Below are 25,999 nucleotides of genomic sequence, written 5' to 3'. Positions count from 1 at the left end.
AAACCTGATATCCTTATTCAATCTGGCCTATATGTAAATTCAAACCCAAAGTAACCAATTCATGTGGCTGAGTATGATGCTTAGATGCTTCCTTCCAAGGATAATGAGTGAAAGGTGGTAAATGTTGGTCAAGCCATTGATACCCATATTGAATTTCTTGCTTAATTCAGCCTCACACCTACCTGCGTAATACTATATAAACTTTCCAAATTATCAATTTTCAGTTGTTACTGTTTAGCTGATTAATCATTGTCCAGCTTCCATATCCATTCTCTTGTTGCCATCAGTAACTTCTGTATTTCTGGTAGTCATCTTTATTTGATGGATGCTATTAAATCATTGACCATGATTGGACTATTCATACCAACTAGACCTTTGCAACATTCTCTTTTGCTCCGCTATTACCTGTCAACAACAGTTCCGGGTCCAGATTATAAATTTGGTTTACAATTTAAAACCTCTGGGATACAAACATGTCTCTCATTAGCTAAACCACCAAGGCAGATGGAGGGAAGTAGAACAGAGATGACAATCTACCAGTGGAACAAGTTTCAAATTTCATGTCTATCATTTCTCAAAAACATGAAAGGGAAACTGCATCATCATTAAACACTGCACTGAAAGATGCAGCCACTCGTACAACTAGGTTCACTGTTAGCTTTGGGGGCAGTTGAAGTGCAAGAAATCAGAGAAAGAGACCTATGCAAAAAATTAACAATATTAAGCAATAGATGGAAATGTTCCCCTTTTCACAGCAATGGATAACCTCCCAACAAAAGGAGTCAGCCCAATGAAGATGTCCTATTTAATACATAAAAAAGGGTAGAAATTCATTGTCATTAGGGTGGGTTAATCCCATTGTTACTTTGATCACAGGCCCATTGCTTAAAAATTCAGTAGTGCCTAAAGCATATGCTTTGGGAAATACTGAACAGACTTTCATACTTTTCATGAAGGAAAATAGGCAGGCAGGTCTCAAGAAATGGCAGGAAGGGAAAGAGGGATGGGCTGTTGGATTGAGGCAGGATTGTCATGAAGGGGAATAGGTTAAACTAAATTGAAGCCTGTGTTGGGCTAAGACCTTTTTAAAAGTGCTTCCACAGTGCAAGCAGCTCTCTTAAATTTGGCCATTGCAAGAAAATACTCAATAACAGATGGGCTTTGGAACAACAAGCCACAATTTCCCCAACATTACTCTTAAAGAGCATTGCACAAGGGATATCATTAGATGCATGCATGTTAAAAACATCAATGCAAGTGCAATTTACAACCACAAGCATCTAATTGAAATTCCAGAGTAGTGCAATTTAACCTAGTAATAATCTTAATTGTGCTCCACTAACAAAACTTTTTTTTAAAATGATACATTTCATACACATCGCACTATTAAAAGCCAGTGCTTCACATCTATTCACAAGTGTTTGACTAGGAATGGAATAGGATTAGACAGACAGATAACCTAAATTATAAAACTACAGAAAAATCAAGTAATGCCAGATGAATAAAGGTACAAGGTTAGAATATTCTACTATTTTATCTGGTAGGAAAAGGAAGGTGGTGGTGGAAGAGATATCTATTAGAATTTCTCAACAGAAGGTTTGGACAAATCCTTGATTTGACTGCACAGATAACCAATTAAGTTGACTCTGGACTAATCTCTTTTCCTTACCAATTTGTTATGGAGGACAAGTCATTTAAGGTCAAAACGGGAGCCTCATTAAGTTTTGTCATTGTTTTATAGCTGTTTACCAAACAATAACAAGGAATTTTTTAAAAAATCACATGATTTGAGTGAAGATTTTACATATGAAGAGTTCAGAGATAGCAATGTTTGAATAATTTATTTTCAGCATACTTAGTGTAGAGCATGTTAAAGTACAGTAGCCTTTTGTTAACCATCATAAAACTATTAAAAACAAAAACATGTGCTTTACAAATTCAGTCTAAATACATAAAAGTAACGTTTTAATCAATCTAAAAGGAGAGATAACCAATGTAATATTATCTTTCATTAAATCCAATATATTTTCAAACAGTTTAAGAGTTTAATTTGTATTAGAGAAATTCATTGGTCCAATTTGTTTTTAACCATTTTTAAACCTAGACTGATAGGTCAACAAAAGCATTGAGGTATCTATAAATGAAGTGCTGCAGATTGCAAAAGACCACGACACATCAACTATGAAGTACCTTCTTTTATAATAAACTACTAAAATTAAAATACCTCCTAGATCAACCAGCCATGCATTTGAGAGGTGCAATTCAACACCTATTAACAGTGGACTCCCTCCTTTGCAATTCAAAAATCCAGATGCTCAACTGTCATAACATTAAAACACTGGGTACTGTTCACGAAGTACAGACCAAGCTTTTACTTTGATTATCTGTACAGTACATATACTGTAGAACAGAATATTTACATTAAACACCACTACTCCCCATGGCCTGCCTTACCCAAGTCAATAAAAACTCCAACTGCAGGCAGATGAATACACTGACTTACTTTAAACCATCAGCTCATTAAAAGGCATCTTAAAACATCAAGTTTCTCCCCCCCCCCCATCTCAAATGTTCTAGGATTACACAAGCCATTCTGTTTTATAATATATAGACATACAGTACAAAAGATCCACAGGCCAGATACAGTACAATTTACCACTTACAACATACCAAGTAACACACCCATTATTCAATGAGCATTACGTTTTTTTAAAATTCTTTCATACATGTTACCGAGTTCCTCCAACTAAAAGCAAATTTACAGCTCCTTCTATTAACACACATCAACAAAGAGCTAAATACTGTGCCATTTTTGATCTACAACTGGGAATGTCATAGCTGTAAATGTTTTGTCTGAGATGCACAGGAAGTAAATCAAAGTACCCAACAGACTGCAGTGCATTAAAAGCCAAGCAATAGTTAATGCAGTACAGCATACAGTATCTGCAGTACATACAGCAGTAGCAGAAAACAGTAATGCTTTCAAGCTTCTACATAACAGCACATTCTTGATTTTGCTATGTAACAAACTTATGCAAGCAGATGTCAGTTCTAAGTCAGTGTTGCATTTTAATTAAAGTGTCCTCAAGGATATTTTAATTCAAATAATCATTACAAAACTACCTGATGGAAACTTAAAATGAAATCTATATCAAACAGTTACTCTCCAGACTCATCACAACTCATTGCTTTCTTTCAAATTTATTGTTGGGCAACTACACTTAAATAAACACAATCAATATCTTTTTAAAAAACATGTTAAGAGGGTATTTGAAATACAAATTATGCCACAATAAATGGAATGATACGCAGATTGTTTTACTTAAAGTAGGGTACGTGTGGAACATAATACCAGTGCATACTATTTGGGCCTATTTCAATGCTGTAAAATCTATGCAATTCCAGGTACCAATCTAAGAATAAAATTTTCCAGTAAACAATCCTTATGACAACATTGCAGTATTTTGGCAGGAAATTGCCCAATACTGCTTTAAAATTGCATTAATTGAAATTAGTGGATTAATCAATCCTTTTTTAAAAATAAAATCCTTATCCAAATAAAAGCCCAAGTTCAAAAAACTGACTGTAAATTAAAGTAGTCTTACCTCCTCAATGTAGGTATGACCATACAGTGAATTTTATTTTCCTCAAAAGCCAGTTTAGTACATTTATCTCCATACCATGTGTCACATTTCCTTACAGCTTTCAACTTGAGAAAATGATGAACATTAAGCTATGTACAGAACAAACTAAATGTGGTTTAGGTATGTTATTTGAACTTGATCCAAATAAAGGCTGTACATGTATCAGGAATGGAAGGGTGAATGAGGGTCATCCATCAACAAAATAACTGAACTTCATGCAAGCTGACTCTGCTCTGCACACATTTACTGTTGACTGACGCTCATATGCTGGCTGTCTGCTTCGGGCTCCTCCTCTTCGACATCAGCATTGTAATCTTCAAATGCATCATCATCCACGTCTGGAAGACCCAGCAACTGTGCAAATGAAATAGAGTTAAAACAAATTGAATGAAGCAGAAGTGAAGAAACTGCTGAGCTCCTACTTATCTCAAAAAGGAGATAAAACAGCAAGGCAGCATTATTCTGCTTAAAATACCATATAGCAGTTATCAAAAAAGCCTTTTAATAAATGCACAAGATATATACCCCTAATACAAAAAACAGTACATGCTTACTCGTAATTTTGAGACACAATTTATTCCACCAGGGAATCGGTATAGACAAGATGCATGTAATTATGTTTCATACATTCAAAATAACTCAAAATAGCTTTCTCTCCACAAGCAAGAGGATATTGGTGGGAGAGAAAAACCGCAACTAACCACCTGCTCTCAGCACTAATGAGAGTCAGCTGTAACCACAGAAGCTCATGCCATAATTGCTGAACTTTCCAGCATATCAACAACACAAACAAAACACACTTGTGCTAAAAAGCTGAAACCAAAAAAGGTAAACTCAGAAGGGATTAGTGACCTACTCATCACCTGCAACCATCTACATTTGTTCATACAAATGGTCCTCAGTACCACTAATTTCTTAGTGGCCATTAAAATTGTATTGATGCAATGCAACAATGTCGAATGACAGCATGTGTCTTTTTTGATCAAAGCTTCCCAAGCCAGTTGGTAAAGCCGTAACCGATTAAAATTACACAATTTTTCCCATCATATTAACATGTTGTGCATAAAACCATTGCTGCGTCCTTTTTCCATGGTCACCCTGCTGTTACACACTATATTAAGACAATCTACTTGGAATCTCAGGATGCAATGACATCCTGCAAAATCTCATCACAGTGTATAAGGAAACAAGGAGTTCACTTTTTAAATTGATTGCATTACTATTAGAATTATAAAGTGGAGGCTGATGGGGAGGACGGAATTCCAGGGAGGAGAAAATTAACCTGCTCTGAACCCAGTGATAAGTAAACTCCAGCTGAACAAGTTTGCTCAGCACAGAAATGAAATTGGGGCTCTGCTAGGTTCACCGAAATGAGGCAGTACAGAAGAATGTTTTGAATAAACATTTTCATGAATGAAATAAAAAACAAGAAATAACAAGTAATTGAGGAAAATAATTAATTGAAAAATTAGTTGAGCACTTTTTGACAATTTTTAGCTAGCCCTTAGCACGGTCTCTTGTGACTTGGAGTGTTGCTCAAATAGAAATGGTTTAAAAAGGACTGAATATAGAATCATCACAGAAAGCGGCACGGTAGCGTAGCGGTTAGTGCGACGCTATTACAGCGCCAGTGATCGGGGTTCGATTCCCGTCGCTGTCTGTAAGGAGTTTGTACGTTCTCCTGTGTCTGCATAGGTTTCCTCTGGGTACTCTGGTTTCCTCCCACATTCCAAAGACGTACGGGTAGGTTAATTTGGGTTTAAAATGGGTGGCGCGGACTCGTTGGGCCAGAAGGGCCTGTTACCACGCTGTAAATAAAATTTTAAAAAAACTTAAATTTGATCCACTATGTTAATGCTGACTATCATTAATCCAATTTACTAGCACTTGGATTGCCAAGGCATAGTAGGCTACGTACCAAGAACTCATCCATATCTGTTGAGTTCACAGATGGGAGACGAAGATATAATCAGGTGTAGCTTTTGTATAATGAAACTGGATCTGTATGTAATAGTTTTAACTTCACCTCACCACTTTAATTAGATGGCTATTTCATAGGTATATTGCAGAACATTTTGTGCCTCATTTGTGCTAATTATTCTAAATCATATCAGATTTTAACACCTTGTTATTGTCACATGCATTTATACTCTTTTCCTCTAATTTTAAAGAACGTCATGTTCTTTGACACAATTAAGTGAACTGGATTCAATCAACACTTGTGATTACGGGAACTGGAAGAGTGGTCAGATGAAGACATGGCTAAAGAGATGGTAAATGGAGGAGTGATTTAAATTTCTGGAATACAGACTGTTTTTTGGCAAAGTTGAAACATGTGCAAGCTGGACAGGTTTCACTAAAACCAGAATGGGCACAAATGGGTCCAACATACTTGTGTTGGGGTGGGGGTTGCTGGTGCTGTTGGGGTGAGTTTAAACTAATTTGGCAAGGGATTGAAGCACAGAGTACATGTACAGTTGGCAGTGGGGGTGAGGGGAGGTATAATCAAATATAGAAGGAAAATAAAGTCAGTTGAGGACACAGAGCATACGTGAGCAAGATAAGGCACATGGAAGGAATGCAAGACTAAATTTAATTCATTTAATGCCAGGAGTCTGATTAGTAAGGCAGATGAACTTAGATCCACAAACAATCTGCTGGAGGTACTCAGTGGGTTAAGCAGCACCTATGGGAGAAAAGGAATTGTTGTTGTTTTTGGTCAAAAGCTTGCATCAAAATGTGTACTACTCCCTTCCCCCTCTTTATACTGGCCACCTTGCCTCTCCACTCTCAGTTCAGATGCACGGTTTTGATCGTAACGTCGACAATTCCTTTCCTCCCATAGATTCTGCATGACCTGTTGAGTTCCTCCAGCAGATTTTTTGTTGCTCCAGATTCCAGCATCTGCAATCTCGTGTCTCAGATGAACTTACAGAATTGATTAGCATATAGGAATATGATATTGTTGCTATCAAAGACATAGTTGCAAGAACCCAATACTTCAGGGTACAGAAACTTCAGGTATGACAGGGGTGTATAAAAAAGGTGGCAATGCGATATTAATTAAGGAGTCCATTACTGAAGTAATGAGTGATAATATCCTAAGGTTCTTCAAATGAGGCCACATGGGTAGAGTTTAGAAACAAAAAAAGGTAGTCACTTTGCTGGAGATGTACTATAGGCTTCCTAACAGTCAGTGGAAGATCTAGGTAAATCACAGTGGTGCCAGAATAATACGGTTAGAGTAGTAGGCGATTTCAACTTCCCCATTATTAACTGGGATCGTCCTAGGGTGAAAAGCTTAAGGTGGGTGGAATTTTTAATATGTATCCAGGAGAGCTTTTTTGAGCCAATAATTAGATTGTCCTACAAGATAAGCGGTAGTACTGGACCCAATCTTAGGAAATGCAGTCCAGCAAGTGGTTGGAGTGTCAGTGGGAGAACGTATTGAAGATAAAGACCATAACTCAGTAAGTTTCAAGGTAATTATGGAAAAGGATAATGACCAGAAATTGAGGTCCTGAAATGGGGGACGGCTGATGTCACTATCCTAAGACAGCACCTGTTAAAAGCAGAATGGAAGACACTACTTGCAGTCATGTCTACATCCCATAATTAGGAGTCATTCAAAAATCGAAATAGTGAGAGCTCGGGGCCAACATGTTCCTATATATCGGATAGAAGGACAACAAATCCAAGGAACTCTGGATGTCAAGGGTTGGATAAAGTATACAAAAACATATGGCAGGGACAGAAAACTAAAAATAGGGTATGTCTAACAGGGGTATGGAAAGCTAGGGGGAACAAAGTATCACTGGCAGACAACGTGAATGAAAATCCCAAAGTAATGCAAATAATCCCAAAGTGATTGGACCTTTGGCCCCATTAAGGAGAAGGATGCTGTTACAGAATTCAGTGAAGGTGTTAAAGCTGTGTGTATGTGTGTTTGTTTGGGTGGGGGGGGGGGGGGAGGTGGAGGGTAAAACAGTGAAATTCTAGAGCAAATTACAATTAAAAGGGAGGAAGTAGTAGATATCTTAGCCAACATAACATTAAACATTTCCCTTTCTGCAGATGCCACCTGACCTGCTGAGTGTTTCCAGCACTGTGTTTTTATTATTTCGGATTTCAAGCATCTGCAGTGTTAGGGTATTTGTAATATTGTCTTGGTTGGAAAATAAACTTTAACATGCTTTTTGTCAAACATCCAGCAACAGAGGTGTTTATTCATTATTTAATTCTAACCAATTAGATCAACCACACAAATAAAATTACAAGCGGAGTAATGGGGGAAACTGTTCACCCTCATTCATTTACAGTAAAATCATAGTAAAAGTCTGCCTCTCCTTATCCTCCAAAATTTACTGACAACTCCACACTATCCCTATGCTAAAATGTTAGCGTTTACTTCATTCAAGACAACAAAAATCAACATCTAGACCAAAGCCTTCATTTCCTACATGTCATGTTAGAAAAGAGATTTTGTGGATGAATTGAAATCCCGTTCCATTTATCTGACACACAGAGCATTACTGAATTTTAAGATCTCTGTTACAGAAGAGAACGGAGGGAGCATGTGAAGAAATTAAGAGGGAAATAGTTGGGGTGCCAATGAGTTTAGTGGAAGAGCATGACAGCACAGAAGGGAATGGAAATATTGCTGTTCAAAGCAGTAGCATAGGACCCTAAGATTATCCTAGGAGGAACTGGATGTCCATAATTTTACAGGATTTGATGTGAAGAAACTGAACCTGTCAAAATGAAACAGGACAAGAGTGGGAGTGGGGACAAGAAATGGGGGGGAGAAAAGGCAAGAGACTCATTTTAGAACAGAAGCGAACAAACTGTATGCCTATTTATACAGCTACACCCTTGACTCCAATGGAGAAGCTACAAAATGTTGAAAATTTTAGAAGTTTTAAAGTTCTGGAGGTGAGGAAGAGAGGTAAATCTTGGCAAGGCACAACATCATGAACCAAATAAAGGTTTGGTTTTTGATAGCAAGGTCATAGTCCAAAGGAGTCAACAGTTATCGTCAAATCTCAACCAAGCACAGGACATTGTACCACACCACAGCACCATTATCATTGTAAACACTTGGATGACAATATCAGGGGTGGAATACACAGGTAGAAAATTCAGGCAATTTTTAAACACAGATACAGTCCTTGCACTACATATGAAAGGTTGATGTTTAATCCATTGCAGTATCTGAACATCCCCTCCAAGCATCAACTATTCATCAACGGTGATAATTAAAATTGCCTTGGTTCTGATTATTAATTGCACAAAGAAGGCAAAGAGACAAATCGGCTTGAAAAGAGCTACCTCCTAGGGAGATGAGAACCATAAATTTCATATGTATTTGCTTAAAAAGTGAAAAAACAAAATTAATGACTTGTATTGTATACTTATTTTAATAATATTAAAATGTAACACTTACAGGTTTGAATGACTTGAAGACTTTTTCCAGTACTTCAGAGAGGGTCTTCTTCCCACAGGATAAGATGTATTCTTGTACCAATTGTAGGAATGGTAGACAGTCTTCACTTTCACTCCATACATGCTGAACAGATGGAGATAGGGATAAAAAAACGTTATATTTGAAGTCAATGGTTGAACATTACCATCTTCCACAATTACAGTATCACAAAGTGTCAAAAATTTCTAGTGCAAACCCTATCCAGGATTACTCTGAATTTCAGTAAGTCATAATAAATTGCCAAATGATACACTTGAACTTGACCATGTTAATTTGTTACATTTGTTTTGCTTTTCTCTGCAATCTTTCATATCATCATTTATGGTTGCCTTATTAGTAAGTCCCCGACTTATGAATGCCCTTACTTACAAACCGACCTTCGTGGTTGGTTCGTAAGCAGGCCCGGCCCCCGATCCTACCACGGCGGCGGTACACCTTCTTTGGCCCAACCCCAGGCCAAATGCGTATGTGCGGCCGCGACCCCTGGCCCAAGTGCACATGCGCGGACACTGTTCCGAGTTACATACAAAATCAGGATACGAACAGTCTCAAAAACCGAACTTGTTCATAACCCGGGGACTTCCTGTATAGTAATTTTATTTTTATTATATACAATAATAAATAATTATTATAGCTTATTAGTTACCCCGTCTCATAGAAGCTTTTAACTATCTGGTTACTTCACAATATGGTTCATGCATTGTCAGGAACGAGTACTGCTTAGCTACAAAACCTGCCCATCAATTTTTAGAATTGAACTAGAAAATATAGTACACACATAAGCACATACAAGAAAACATACCCCCTCAAGCCAAACAAGTTTATAAAACTGAAAAATCAACCCGTTTATGATAAAGGATAGGCCAATTAAGGCCGAGATGAGGAGAAATTTCTTCACTCAGAGGATGAAGCAGCTTTGGAATTCTCTATCCTGAACACCTGGGGAAGCTCAGTCATTATGATTGATTTCTGGGCACTAAAAGAGATAGTGCTGAGGTGGAAGATTAGCCATGATCTTGATGAATGGTGAAAGAGACTTGAAGAATAATATGGTCTACTCCTGCTCCTATTTCTTATGTTCTTATTGGAAGACAAATAGATGGATTTAGAATCCATCATGGTGATGAAAGAGTAACCATTTATTGTGGAAGCAGTGGTATTCTGCTAGTCTAGTAGTATTGAGAGAATGATTGTTTATGGGAATAAAAACATTACATGCCAAGACTTGGAAACTATGAAGGGAGTCATGAGAGCAACGAAAGTCAAAAGGTCTGGAAATATTTGGTACCTTGATCCCTGATCTAGAAACAGTCTCCCACTCTGGAAGTAGCATCCCCCTCAGTATCCTTCTGCCTATCAATCTTTAAAACTATACTCTCTTTGCATTTTCTGATGATATACATAACCAGTGTTGAATGAGCACAATAAATAATTTCTAATCAGTCTACAGCAGAGTCCAGGATAAACTCCAAAGACTTGTACTGTCCTATTCAAACTACTTATATTTTCAAAGCATTTTGAAATGTCACCATTTCATATTGCCAGGACACAAGGGAATCTTAAGAGATTTCTCACTTTCTAAATTTCCTTTTGATGAAATCTCATTTGATACACACAATGTATTTGTTCAGATCTCCTTCAATTTTTTTTTAAATGCCAAGGTGAGGGAGGATATGCCATCATATAAAAAGGGTCAGCTTTGGGTTAGTAGTAGCACTCTTTGTCTTAAACCAAAATTCACCAATTCAGATCTCATGCTAAAAAACGTGCACACATATTGAAGGTTAACATTCAACATAGTCCTGAGGTAGCATGTTGTTGGGGATACCATTTGTCAGATGACTCTGACCCTGGTTCCCAAAGCTAATCAAAGAGAAGTATAGTGTCTTGGATGACACATCTCTCAACGTCACCAAAAACAGATAATCACTCAGAATCATTGAATGACACAACACAGAGGTAGGTTACTCTGTCCATGTCAGCTGTTTAATAATGAGTAATTATACTCCCTTAACCTTTTCCTATAAAGGAAGTGAATTGTATACACACATTTACCCTTTGTACAATGTTGTTGAATCTGCTTCTCCTCCAACTCAAAATGCATTCCAGATCACATACATCTGAAGAGGTTAGTCCTTTTTTGCCAATCACATTAAATCTATATTCTCTGATTACAATCCCTTTCACTATGATTGGAAACAGCTTATTTACTATATTATAATTCATGATTTTGAAAAGCTCAATTCATTTAGCTATTAACTTCTCTGCTCAAAGAAAAACATCAGCTTCTCAGTTCTGTCACAAAGTTACTTCTCATTCTCTGTACTATTCAAGTAAATCTCCCCGCTACTGCTCTCGGGCCTTGCCATTTTCCTTATGGTACCACTAAATAAATACAATTAAAAAAACAAATCTCCCTTTGTTCTATCACATTAAAGAATATGCCAACATTCAAGCAGAGGTCTCTGCCCCTGCACCTTTTTAAAATATTGAATCATAGTTCATGTTGCCTCTGAATTCTCACAATTCTCTACATTAATGTCCACTTCATTGTTCGTTATATTTCCAAGTTTCCTTATTATTTGAAAATTCTGAAGTTGTGTACTATATTTGAGCCTAACAAAGAAAAATTGTCTTTATACCTCTAACTGGGAAGCATCTCCTTGCAGTTTTGTGGGAACTTAGCCTTTGCAAATTGACTGCTAGATTTTACTCCACTATCTATCAGGCACTATATTGCAAAATGCATTATTCAGGCTATTATTTACTGTCTTTGAATAAATAAAATTTTACTATTATTACACAGCATGCAGAGATTTTTTTACTGGTGTTGCGAGTTCTGTGAAAATCTTAAATGCATTGGTTATTACAGCCTTCCTTCCCTCCCCCCCTCCACCCCATATTTTACTTTTAATTGTACTTTGGCAGAATACACTGCAAGTTGAAAATTATGTTTAGCATGAGAAAGAGTGTTTTGGGATTTAGCAACACTTCTACATACACAATTGTAATGTATATGTTAAGCCAAAGGCAGATGATTCCCAGATTTTGCAGTTTTGGGATCCTAGCTTTTATCCTAAATTTTAAATTGTGTTCTGTAAATAATTCCTGAAAAGAATAAATATATTTCCTCAAGATAAATACCACAGCTGAAAAACAATTAACAAATTTTTCATGGTACGGCTCATGGTATGAACAGGTATGCAGTCACAATAATAGCGATACTTGATTAGCAGACTGGGATAGCCCTGACATTTGATAGCACTGGGAAGGAAGCCTAGGATTGGCTATACTGATTGTATTCATCCTAGTTTACTGATTTGAGACTGACACTCCAGGGTATCTTTGAAGGGGTATTGGAGTTTCAGCCCAGATGGTAATCCAAGCTCACTCATGTGCACATGTTAACTTAAAATATTCAATGGCAAAAACAGCACAAGTGTCATCTTTGAAATGATGGCTAATTATCATGGATGATTGTAATCTGAAAATTTACTGGACTAATCAAACAGGCAGAGATACCATAGAAGAGGAATTTGAGGAGTATGTCAGGGATTGTTTCTCAAAATAATGTTATACAATCAACTTGGGAACAAGCTATTTTATATTTGGTCTTCTGTAATGACATAGAATTAATAAAGATGATATGGTTAAGGATCCTCTAGGGAGTGATTACAACATGGTAACATTCCAGATAGTCAGAGGGCAAACACCCGGGGTCCATAACCAATGTCCTCAACAAAGTTATGAAGATAGAATTGTCCGAAGTGGACTGAGTAAGGAAGCCAAGGAATAGGTCAGTGGATGAACAGCAGCAAATGTTTAAAAAGCTAGTTCATAATGTTCAGCAAAAAGTTATCCCAATTGGAAAGAGGAATCCCAGAAGAAAGATGAACCATCTGAGGTTAAGAAGAGGTCAACGAAAATATTAAAGACTAGAGCATATAAAGTAGCAAGGGCTGGCAGTAGACCAGAGGACTCTAATTTACAAGGAACAGCAACGAAAGACTAGAAATTTAATGAGGAAAAAAAAATTGAGAGAAAACTGGTAAGGAGTATCAAAACAGACAGCAAAGGCTTCCATGGTTACGTATATAAAGAGAGTAGCTAGGGCAAGTGTGGGACCCCTAGAGAACAAGACTGGGGAATTAGTAGTGGGAAACAAGGAAATCAATCCTATGCATCAGTCTTCAGGGTGGAGGATGCTGCAATTATCCTGAAGGTATCTAATAGGCTGCTTTCAAACGTTATCGAAGAACTTGTAAAAAATTACTGAGAGGGACAAGGTATTGGAAAAATGAATGGGATTAAAGACAGACAAGTTGCCAGATCTCAATGGCCTGCACCCAAGGGTTGTAAAGGGAAGCAGCTGCAGAGATAATGGAGTTTTTCCAAAACTCACTGAATTTTGGGAGTAGTTTGGAAAATGGCAAAAGTAATTCCATTGTTTAAGGGAAGACAACAAAATTGGGTAACTATTTGCAAGATAGCTTAATATCTGACATTGGCAAGATGCTGGAATCTATTGTCAAGAAAGAAATAACTAGTCATTTACAGAAGTTTAATGTAATCAAACGAAGTGAATGTGGCTTTATGAAAGGCAAATCATGCTTGGCAAATTTGCTTGAGTTCAAGGATGTAACAAGTAGAGTTGATATATAGGAATCCTATTCCTTTTAATTTCACAGATGTTCATATGGGATTTGTCAAAAGCTTTCTGGAGGCCCACATAAAGCACATCATACATACCTTACACGTGATATACACGCGTCTGTTGGGCACAACTTTCTCTTGCAAATCCATATTGCTTCTTATGAAACCAGTTGTACAAGTACCCTATCTTGCCTGATCATTGAAATTGTTGGGCACAGAGAACACAAATTTACTGAAACACAAAAAAATGAAGGTGATGAAGTACTTACACCCCAAATATTAACTCTTTCCATTCCCACCTTCCCCCCCCCCCCCCAAAAAGATTCTGCCCCATTCAAGTGTCACTAGTGTTTATTTGTTTCACATTTTAGCACCTGCACAATTTTCTTTTTTGTTCAGGAGAACAGACAGAGTAAACAAGTGGCAGAATTAGTAATACATTTGGAATGTATTAGAGGAAAATAAGGAAAGAATATTCTACACAGCAGAAGGCTATTGAGTATATGGAGAGTGTAGATGAAAAACATATAGACATTCAAAAACTAATTCCCCAAATGCACCGGTAGACAATGTCATTAGAAAGGCTAACAGAATTTAGCCTCAATAAATAAAAGCACAGATCACTTTTTGGAAGGAGGCCATTCAGTCCACAAAGAGGATAGCAGAACACAATTCTGAATTTATTCAAGTTAGCCACAATTCATAATAATGTACAGGATTTACACTTGCATTGTACAAGATATTTACTTCTTCACAAAGAACAAAAATAGCTTCAGTTTGTGAGCTTTGTGCACTTATACTGGCTGCCACAGAAAGTACTACATACACTTCATCTAGCTGTGAAGCAAATTTGCAACTTCCAAATGCCATAAAATTTCTTTGAATACATTCACATTGTCTAGACTGATTTCAGAACAGTTGTAAAAGAATCCAAGTGTTTTGCAGCAAAAATTTGCATTTGATCATGAAATGCCACTGCACATATGAAATGTGTAAAATCCCCCTCCTGATATATGTAAGAAAAAATTCTTGACTATTACTAACCATCATGCCACAATAAGCAGCAGTCACCTAACAAAAAGGTCAAATCAAGTCAATTCTCAAATTGTAGCTAAGGTTCTGGCTTGTTCCAAAATTGTAGCTAGGGTTATAGCTTGTTCCATGTGATACTATTAAATACTTGATCACTCAACTAAGTGTTTTTTGTCACAGTCTACAAGGCAAAAATTTGGCTAAAATGAAGACATTTTGTTAAGTGACAATTGGTACAATTCACTAATCATGAGTAGGTAAAACAGTGCCATTCTATTGGCAGGCAAGAAGAGGAGGCAATCAAATTGCAGAATTTAGTTTTGGAAGCTACCAATCTCATTAATAAAAAGTGTCAAATTCTATTGATCCAAAAACTGGAAATTTGAAGTTTCTTTTAAATTCATTTTACAAGATCTGGGTATCACTGGCATGGCCATCATTTATTATCCATACCTAACTGCCAATGAGAAGGTGATGAGGACCTGCCTTCTTGACCTGCTCTAGACCTTCTATTGAAAGAACCACAATATGGTTATGTAGAGAGCTCTAGTGGGTCTCTAGTGGGAAAGTCACAAACAAGAAGCCAATCACTTAAAACTAATGTGCATAGAAATTTTATCTTTCAGAGGGTAGTGAATTGCTGGAATTCTTTGCCCCCAAGGGTGATAGAGGCCAGATCATTAGTTACATTTAAGGTTGAGAAAGACAAGTATTTGAAAGATCAAGGAAATGAGGGTTGTGGGGAACTGGCACAGGGGTTGAGGCTAGCATAGATCATATTGAATGGTAAGGCAGGCTTGAGGGGCCTGGTGGTCTACTCCTGCTCTGGTCTTCTAGGATTTACACACAATTACAGTGGAAGACTGGCAATGCAGTGGAAATTGAAATTGATGGTAGTGTTCCCACATGCCTGCGACCTTTGTCATTCTTGCTGGTAGAGGTCACAGGTGTGGAGGTGCTATTGTTGTTGTCCAGGTGAGTAACTGCAGTACATTTTGTAGTTGGTACACACTGTATCTGTTGTGCTCTGGTGGTGTAGGGAATGAATGTTTAAGGCGTTTTATGACAATTAAATGGACTGCTTTGTCCTGGATAATGTTAAGCTTCACAAAAGTTACTGATATTGCACTCATCTAGGCAAGAAGAGTATTCCATCTTACTCCTGACTTCCACCTTGTAAACAATGGAAAGGCTTTTGAATATTAGGAGGCTTTTCCCATGTACTACCTCGATTTACTGATGTGATGAAATGGTCTGTATGGATGGCATGCAAAACAAAGTTTTTCATTGTACCTCAGTATATGTGACAGTAATAAACCAATTTAGGAGGCAAGTCACTCGTTGCAGGATACCCAGCCTCTGCTCTTGTAGTCATGGTATTTAAGACTGGCCCAGAAAAATTTCTAATTAATGGCATCTATGATATTAGCAGTGTGGGACTCAGTGACAGTAAAGTTATTGAATGTCAAGGATAGATGCTAAGACTCCCTTTTGCTTGGAGATATTCAATGCCTGGTGTCTTTGTGGCACAAATGTTACTCATTACTTATCAGTCCATGCTCAAATGTTGTGCTTGCAGACATGAACTACTCAATTTGCTGAACTGTAAATGGAACTGAACATTGTATAATCCTCAGCAAACATCCCCACTTCTGACTTTATGATGGAAGGAATGTCTTTGAAACAGCAGTTGAAGATGGTTAGATCCAAGACACTGCTCAAGGGAACTCCGTCAGTGATGCTGCAGCTGGGTTGGCCGATCTCCAACAACTCCAAACACCTTTCCTTGTGCAAGGTACAAGTTCAACCACTGGAGTATGTTTTCCCCTTTGGTGTTCAAGGCTTCAATTTTACCAAGGCACCTTGATACACTCAAATGCTACAAAGTGATGAAAAGAGTCATCAATGGTGCTATCAAGTGACACTTATCAATCAATAACCTGGTCACTGATGCTCAGTTTGGGTTTTCCCCAGAATCATTCTATTCCAGACATCATTGACCAAAGCTGAATCCCGGAGTTAAGAATAACTACCCTTGATATCACTATTGATGACTCACTTCATCATTTTACTGATGATTGAGAAGACTAATTTGACGGTAGTTAACCAGACTGGATTTGTCCTGCTTTTTGTGAACAGGACATATCTGGGCAACTTTCCACATTGATGGGTAGATTCCAGCACCGTAATGGTATTGGAACATAATGGAACAGCATGGCTAGGTTGCTAATTCTGTAGTCTTCACCACTTCCGAAGGGACGTTATTTGGTATTATAAGCCATTATTGTACGCACGGTAGCGTAGCGGTTAGTCTGACGCTATTACAGCGCCAGCGATCAGGGTTCGATTCCCGTCGCTGTCTGTAAGCAGTTTGTACGTTCTCCCGTGTCTGCATGGGTTTCCTCCGGGTGCTCTGGTTTCCTCCCACATTCTAAAGATGTATGGGTAGGTTAATTTGGGTTTAAAATGGGCGGTGTGGACTCACTGGGCCGGAAGGGCCTGTTACCACGCTGTAAATAAAATTTTAAAAAAGTTGCTGTAGATGGAAAATTAAATAACTGAGAACGATTATTCTCACTCAGACAAGTGACAGACTCAGAAAATAATCACCATTTTTAAGTAAATCTGAGTTACGCTAATTTTATATCTTCATTAATCAGACATGAAAATTGTTAAACAAAGAATTATGCAGGTGAGAAAGCATCTGTGCAGAGAGAAACAGACCTAATGTTTCCAGTTGATGATGTTTAATTCCTAGTACTAATAAAACAATGTATTGAGTATGGGGTAGGGAAGGGGAAAAGAAAAGGGAAGAGCTGTATTAGGCTGTAGACCAGGAGAAATTGAAATGACAAGCAATGATGGCATCAGCTGAAAGAGGCTGTTAAAACCAAGTGGGGGAGTGAACAGATGAAATAGGAAATCCAGAAGAGGGGACAGAAATATCACAATAGAGAACCAGGCTGATTACAGAGAAGTATTGAGATGGGCAAAAAAAGAGGGCACAAGAGCAGCAAAAAGAGAGTCCAAATATATTAGTCAAGCATATAAAAAGGAAACAGGGCTGAGAGAGGAGAGGTGGGGCCATTGACAGATAAAAAATTAAATCTGATCATGGAGGCAGAGGGTGTGGTTGAGGTACCAAATGAGCACTTTACATCAGTGATCACTGAGAATATTGCTTTCTTTGCTGATATTCTGAATAGGCTAAAAAGATAAAGAAAAGGCACTAGCAAGGGTTGATATACATGAAATGGATTGATATACATGAAATGGATAAACCACCTGGTCCATATGGAGTACATATTAAGACTGATGAGGGAAGAAAATTGCAGTGCTCTTGCTTAAATCTTCCAAGTATCCATGGATTCAGGGACGGTACCTTGAACTAGAAAACTACAAATGTTAAATCCTTGTTCTGGAGGGTGTAGGATTAAACCTAGCAACTACAGATCAGTGGTGGGGCAAATTCTAGACAATAATCAGGGACAGAAATAACAACGAATTGGATAACTGTGGTTTGATTAGAGAAAACAGCATGGATTTGTTAAAGGAAATCTTAATCTCAAAGCAAGTCTTCTCCTATACACATGCAAAAGTGTGGAAGCACTGTTAGAGGTAATAGTGGAAACAGAATTAAGGGTACTGTTTGAAGGGGAGCTGAGTAGGCATCAGAAAGAAAAAAATTGCAAGGTATGGAAAAAAGGGGTAGAGACTGAGGCTAGTGAAATTGCACTTAGGCAACCAGTATGGATTTGATTGGCTGAATGGTCTATGCTGTAACCATTGTGGCTCCTTGAGGAAAACAAGCTGAAAATGGGAAATGTCTGGAATGACTAAATATTTGATATTGTTGTATTTGATAATGATTCCCAATGGCAGTAACATGTCAAGTCAGAAGATGAGGTGCAATATTCTTCCAGCTAACATTGAGTGTTGTTAGAGAGACAGAAGTCAGAGTAGAAATGGGAATGGATATTGCAGGGCAATGAAATCAACTTTGGAGTTGGCATCAACATAGTGAACAGAATTGTGTTGTTCAATATTTACAATTCTACAAAATCAACTTTACACTCATTTACTAATATTTCATTTTTTTATTCCCGCTGTCCCATTTTGTCCAAATCATTTCAGTATTCTCTTAACAAAAAAAGTTTGAAAAATGACGTGCATTCCACTTCAGTTTATAGTACACGACAATGCACAATCTGACTCTGCCCCTAATTATGTTAACTGAATTAACTATACAGCAACATGCCCTTTTGTCATTCCATTAAGGAAAATCAATAATCTCTTTAAATATCGTAACTCAACTAGGACAATATTTCTATAAAGACAATCAATAAGGTGTTACAATATTGTACAAGTGTGGAAAATTTAAAAGATGGTAAGAAGCCAATCATGGCTCTTCATCCACATCGAAGTAATTTTTTTAAAAAAGTGATGGAAATTTCTGACTCTACTACATGTTCAGAGTTCCAGACCCATACTAACCCCATGTTTGATTTTTTTTCTACTTCCTCTTTTCTGTTTTTTAACTAATTACTTTAAATCTATGACATTAGTGTATGGCCGCTCTCCCTCCTATTCATTCTATCCAGGTCTTTTTATTCACCCGAAGTCTTCTCTTAAACTCTAATTCCAAATCAAACCAATATCTAATCGTGTCTCATTGCTACAATATTGTAGTCTTGGCAACATCTTTGTAAATCTCTTCTGCACCCTTGAGTGTAAACACACCTTTCCAATATTGTGCGCCCAGAAATGCAAGCAGTACAGGTCACCCCCAGGTTACAAACACCTGACTTATGGACTACATACGAATGAGCTCCAATTAAATTATTAAATTCAAAAGTCTGACCATTACCCTTTGCATGCACCGCCAATTTTGGATCCACTCTTATCCACTTTTCTTGGGACCTGCCTCTTATTTACCTTTATAGCTGTTTTCAGTCCACTTTTACTTAATCACTTATTAATGTAATAAGCCTTAAATTCAATTTAGAATTCACTATTTCATCTTTGTCTTTCTCCACATTCATGCTAAATCTAACAGAATTATGATTCCTACTAAAAAAAATTCCTGTCCCATTGATACTCCTTCTAACTGCTCAATTTTCTTCCCTAAAACTAAATTCAGAATTGCTCATCCCTCTGGTTGGACTTGCTACATACTAGCACCCATATGTAATGTAGGAATTCTGTGCCTTTTTTCTTTTAAATATACACTGATTATATCCCAGGTACTATTTGGGTAACCAGTGCTTTTGCACATTTAAGAAATCTGCCTATAAATGTGCTCTTCTATTACACATGAACTGTTTGTAGGTGACTGCCCTTTTTTTGTTCTTTGGTTCAACCCACATAACCTTATTTGATGGTCCTAACATCATCCTTTCTCAAAGATAACTGATTGTTTCTTAAAAGAACATTTCCACCACCTTTTCCAGTTATAAAACTCATCAAGAATAATGATTTGTCCAATTCAACACAATTGTGATTTTGGTTTCTAGGTTGGACCAAGGAAAACTCAGGAAGTTTAGAAGTCAAATATAGAACTTGGTATTTTATTATCTGTCTTCCCTGATCTCAACTATGCAAACATTTTCAACATATAGAAACGAATAATATGTTCCATCCATTTGGCATAATATTTCAAGGAGCTTCATAGATGTCATATTAAAAATGAAAAAAGTCTGGCAAAGATGATTAGGACCATTAACAAAATCTTGGTTGAAGAAACTGCTATTGAGAAAAGTGCTGAAGCAAATATGGAGACATTTACAAAAGGAATTCTACAGTATAGACTTTGACATCTTTAGAATCTGTCACTAAAGGGAAAGTAGTAAAGCAAGCTAGACTCACAGGAACGAAGTTTGAGGGATTTATGAAGGTGGGAGATGTGCATTAATATGATGGGATGTCTCAGAAGAATGTAAAGATGAGGGTGTGAATTTCACAGTCAGTGATAAAGCAATGGCAATCACAACTGATCTCAAGAAAAGTTGTTCATAGAAGGTCCATTGATATATATGGCATGAACTTCCCTTTTATGGAATTCATTTGCAGTCAAGTGTCAGTTCAAATAATGATCCCTGGGAGCCAGCAGCTGTAATGCCATCCAGCTGCCTTAGGCAGCTGATCATAATAAACTTTCAGATGGCGAACCAAGAAGGGAAAAAGACAAATTTCTGACTAATAATTTAAACATTTAGCAGAATGCAAAAGGTTAGAATCTCCACAAGGATTAAAAATTATTCATCGTAAACTTCTAAAATCTTAAAATCCATTAGATTTTGAAATATAATCTACAAAATTAGTAGGCTTTTGGAGTTTGCTGTGCAGTGATTATGGATTACTAAAGGAAAATACTGTAGATCGTCAAAGTCTGAAATAAAATGCAGAAAATACTGAAAACACTTTGTTGATAGGGCAACATCCAAGGAGGGAGTAAAGCAGAGTTAAAATTTCATGCTAACGATCTTTCATCGGATATCTCATTCTGAGTTTCACTGACCAAAACACAAACTGTTTCTTTAACTATGGATATTTCCCCACCTGCCAAGTATTTCTAGCATTTTCTGTAATTATGGGTCTGCATTTCACTAAGAGGTAATTTTCAGAGTGTTGTGTAAGGACAGCTTGTAACTACTTTAAATTTCCATGATTTCACTGATTTATATTGATGATAGAAGTGGCTGCAAAACACCACAACCAGTAGAGGAGCACCAAATTCCTCAAGAAAACTTGAGGATTTCCGAGTTAAATTATGCAGGCATGCAAACTACTAAATGAATAACTAAATAATATTTACATAGTGTTATAATGCCAAACCCCAATGGTTTATTGTCATTTAAACTGTAAAATCCAGGCTAATGTTTTTAAACTTGAGGGGCTCAAGGACATTGATCCAAAATGAGGACTGGAATATATGTAGAACTTATCCACATTGATACAAATGGCAAGTTTACCAATAGTGAAAGACACGAGGCTAACAGGGGGTGGGGGGCGCGGTGGAAGAGAGGAAGAAAAATCACTGGAGTAATCAAGTTTGGAGTAATCAAGTTTAGAGCAACCTCTGCCATCTCGGCTGCAGAGCAAATGCTAGTAGCCCTCCTCCCAGAAGTCTAGAATTCTGTGAAATCTTCTCTCTCTACAGAACAGGGGCACATGAATAAAGTGGAAATTCCAAAAACAATTTACTAAAGGATTAGCCAGATTAACAATTTCCAGCGATTTTAAGTAGGTCACTGGTTTTATATTTCACAGTTTGATGTTTTTTTCTGTTAAACATTAGCAGAACTTTTTAAAACCAGTTCAAACATTCAAATCTAAGTAGGTTTTTCTTAAAAGAAAGCTTACAGCAAGTTTTTTTCCCTCCTACAATTTTTAAAGAGCCCAAACATCCACGCCATCTCAATATAATGCAGTGACCTTGATGTATAAAAACTACAGGGAGGGCAAAGTCCTGCTATTAAGAAAATATATAATTTAACTACTGACCTATTACAGGAGCTTACCTCAGTTGGACCACAGCTATAAGACTTTTCCTTTTTAAAAAAAAATCACCACCTATTAAATTGTCTCAAAATACTTGGGTCACTCTTCTAAAGTGAACAGAATCTGTTGTGTAGTAAGCAGCAAATGACCATATATTATGTGGAAGACAAGAATTTGGAATCTGATATCAAGAGTGTTTTACTGTGAACCAGATAGGTGATTAATTGAAATCAGAATAACAGAAGAGTTCAAATGGATGTATTTATGCAGAGAAATGTTTGATCATGAAATGAATGGCCTTTTACAAAAGTGGCAGAACTAGAATTTGTATTTATAACTTGCAAAGAAAGATGTACATAAATATTTTAAACCAAATACTTAAACAAAAAGGCAAAAAAAAGAAACTAAGTCCTTTAAATAACTTGCACATGCTTTGGGTCAAAAGTTTTTGTACATGGTGCAAAATTTTGAGATTCTATGTCTGAACCAAAATATTAATCAGAACAGGTACATTGAATGTCAGAAAAAATTATACAAATGCTATTCTTCAGGTACAACTCCACTACCAAACCCTGTACCACAAACAAATCAGAAGCAAGGTTAGTTATTTAAATACATGTTTAAAACAGAAAGATTTATGACTGACTGAATATGTTACTGACTTTATACAATCCCAATGCCTGACTGTTCTGGCCCTTTCAATGCACTGGCTTTTCCTGGAACACTGTTCCCTAGTGACTATTAGGCAATTTATCTACCAGTCATCTTTAACCCAGTGAGCATTAATGGGTTATCTAGCTGGATATCAATACAAATATCAACGCTTGTTTTTTTTTGTTGTGTTAAAGACAAAAGATCCCCAGAAAACAGCAGTGCATGCCCAAATGTAGCAAGACCCAGGTTTGTGGTAAGTTCACTTTTACATCAAACTATTGGGGTAATGACAGTCTAAACAACTTCCCTTTCAATGGCATTACCATCAGTGAATCCTCCACAGATATTCATCTTGCCTGACCCAATTAATTACTTGATGACATGGATGGGTCAAAGGCTGGGTATCCTATGGAGGTGCAATTCACTTTCTGACTTCACAAGGTCATTTATTGTTTCCAAGGCACAAATCAAGAGCATTGCTGCATAATTTTCACTTATCTGGATGCAACACCAACACTCAAGCAACTTCCAGTAAATTGGCTCTCCATTCAGCACATTATATTTTCACTTCTTCAGTATCTGCTCATCACGTCCGCAGAGTGTAACACAGCAACTTGTCAATGTTTATTTGACGGTATTTGTGACCTCAGCTTTCTAGAAAGTTTCAACAGGCACTAGGCAATGCCACAAACTCCCAAATTCCATACCATCATCATATGGACCTAATCAGTTTTATTTCATCACTGCTGGGGCAAAATCCTAAAATTCCATACTAACACTTGTGTATAGTTACATGACCCAACTGCAGCAGTTCAGGAAGGTACCACCTTCTCATTGGAGATTCTGGATTGCCTTGCCAGCAATGACATCATGTGTGAACAAAAATGTCATACAAAATAATTAACTTCAGGGCTGCATGTTGAGAACAAAATTCTTTTCAATCATCCCCCTCAAAAGAAAGTTTCCAATTGAACCAACAACCTAAATAATAAAATGTCTACTTCAGATCAGTATGCTTGTGGAGGCATTGCACTGAATGAGGCAGTCATATAATATGTCAAACCAGCATAGCAATTAAATGATTTGATGTGAACAACGATTGTATCACTTCATAATATTGTGTAGGATGCTTGCTCACTTTTTGCACAGAAAATAAAGTCAGCCCGTTCAGCATTTTTGGGTGGGTTCTAGAGAGGGTGGAGAGGCAGAAATTCGACATCAATTAAGACTCTCCATTTAACATTGCAAAATGGGTTCGTAGGCTGATGCTAGGCAGTACCGCAATCGAAACTTGGGATATACAAATAGATAGGTGTAAATATTCTATTTTTTAAGACACCATGCAAGTGTGCAACTTTTCAAAGGGGATTTGGCAGACAACAGCAATAGACACCAAAGGCAGCCTAGGGATCAGCCGCAGCATTATACAACTGCCATTTATACCGGAGCGTGGATTCGAATCCTGGTCCCCCTACACATGCAGCTGTAAAACCTCACCCTCACAAGTCACAGCAAATGACTGTGTTACCAAAAATTACTAAGTGACAAGAACCGTGCAGCAAGATCTGCCGCTTGGTCTTTGTTTTGCAGTATTACTGAGAAACGAGGACGCCGAGCGCCTCCTGGAGAAGCACATTTTGGGGCCACATTTCGGAAGGGGCGAAGACCCCCGCCATAAACCAAGGGGAGATTTTGTCGAGGAATGAGTAAAGCTGAATGGTGGGGGGTGCCTTGGGCGAGGTTTTACCACTTACCAGGACAGCGGCAGGGATGGGGACCGCGGAGGGGGTGGGTAGAGAGGGAAGAGATGGATGACAGGGCCCGGTAAACAAGGGTACCACATGAAACCGGCGGCCGTGACGCAGCAAGTGGCTGCAGCAAGGCTAAACCGGACGGAAGACACCCGGGTCAAGCACGAATCAACCAGACCGCAAACCCCCACCCCACCCCCGGGACAACTCACAAAATTATCCCTGAAGTCGCTGTCTGGGCACAGGACGTAGAAGGAAACACCGGGATCCGCGTAGAAATCCAGGCGGCTCTCGGCCTCCTCGGTGGCGATGAGCTCGAACGGGGTGTTGTAGCACCATTTGTCGGCGATGTCGACGAACTGCTGGAATTCCATGGCCGCCGGCTCTCCGGTGCGGGCGCGCGTCCTCCGTTACCTCAGCCGCGACCTCGCCCGCCGCATCAGCCTGGGAGGGAGCGCGGCCCACCGAGCGCACCGCGCTTTTGTTTTATTTCTCCCTCGCCGTTCGTCGCTCGCCTTGTGGCGCACTTCCGCCGCTCCGACGGCTTGCCGCGGTCTATCTGCCTCCCTCCTCTCCCCTCCCCTCCCTCCGGTCCCGGGAGCTCACGCTTTCCTTCCCCGAGCCCAATCCCAAGGACCGCAGCACGAGGCACTGCGCGCGGAAGAGGGCGGGTGTTGGCGGCGCGTGCTGTGCTGAGCAAGCTGCAAGGGATGGGTGCAACTCAGGGCGCTTCCCTCCATCCTTCAAGGACACTCCGGTAGCCCGTTCAGTTGATGCTGGGATTTGATTCTGCCCACGGTCTGCTAGCATCGGATTTATCATTTTGCAATAGTGTACACAATAAACTTGCATTTATAACACTCCATAGGCAATGAACTACTGACAGTGTAACGTAACGAAAATAATTAGTTTAATAGCCCAAAGAACAGAAGTCAAATCCCTACCTTGGGTTTGTGAATTTCCATTGTTAAATAGTTAATATCAAAGCTGGCATATTGTTCTTTCTAAATAAGCATCTTCCCTAAAGGGTATTTGTTATGTCGTCATTTAGCCGACCCGACATACGAGTCCCGTATCACCAAGAGGCCCAATCTGTTATAATTTACTCAGTGAAACATTCAATTGACGACAAAATGCTGTGAGTTGCCAGATCAAATGGTTCTGGATAAATTATATAATCACTATAATCCTTTTCCATCTACTTAGATGGGTGGAATAAAACACAAGCCACAACTGACAAAGCAGTGTAAAATTGCAGTTGTTGATGTTTGTTGTGCAATGTA

At 38.2% G+C, this 25,999-nt stretch overlaps 1 protein-coding gene across 1 annotated transcript; it reads right to left on the bottom strand.

The window, feature by feature from the left end:
• Positions 1-1,826: 1,826 nt before the first annotated feature.
• mturn (maturin, neural progenitor differentiation regulator homolog (Xenopus)) lies at positions 1,827-25,511 on the bottom strand. The gene is made up of 3 exons (XM_052015893.1): positions 24,929-25,511; positions 9,088-9,210; positions 1,827-3,998 (listed from the first exon to the last, which is right to left on the bottom strand). The coding sequence occupies exons 1-3, from the start codon at positions 25,088-25,090 to the stop codon at positions 3,888-3,890; spliced, it is 396 nt and encodes a 131-aa protein (XP_051871853.1). The 5' UTR covers positions 25,091-25,511; the 3' UTR covers positions 1,827-3,887.
• Between the last annotated feature and the right edge of the window lie 488 nt (positions 25,512-25,999).

This window comes from Pristis pectinata, chromosome 5 (genome assembly GCF_009764475.1).
Source record: "Pristis pectinata isolate sPriPec2 chromosome 5, sPriPec2.1.pri, whole genome shotgun sequence".
Classification (NCBI taxonomy): Eukaryota; Metazoa; Chordata; class Chondrichthyes; order Rhinopristiformes; family Pristidae; genus Pristis; species Pristis pectinata.
Note: the sequence above shows the minus strand (reverse complement) of the source record. Positions and strands in the feature narration are given on the sequence as shown.

Bases quoted from the DNA above. Each gene is read 5' to 3' on its own strand.
- mturn (XM_052015893.1), bottom strand. From the start codon at position 25,090: ATGGAATTCCAGCAGTTCGTCGACATCGCCGACAAATGGTGCTACAAC. The intron at 9,211-24,928 runs GTGAGTTGTCCC...CCATCTGTTCAG, and splicing joins GCGACTTCAGGGATAATTTT to CATGTATGGAGTGAAAGTGA. The intron at 3,999-9,087 runs GTAAGTGTTACA...TCATTTGCACAG, and splicing joins TCTTCAAGTCATTCAAACCT to TTGCTGGGTCTTCCAGACGT.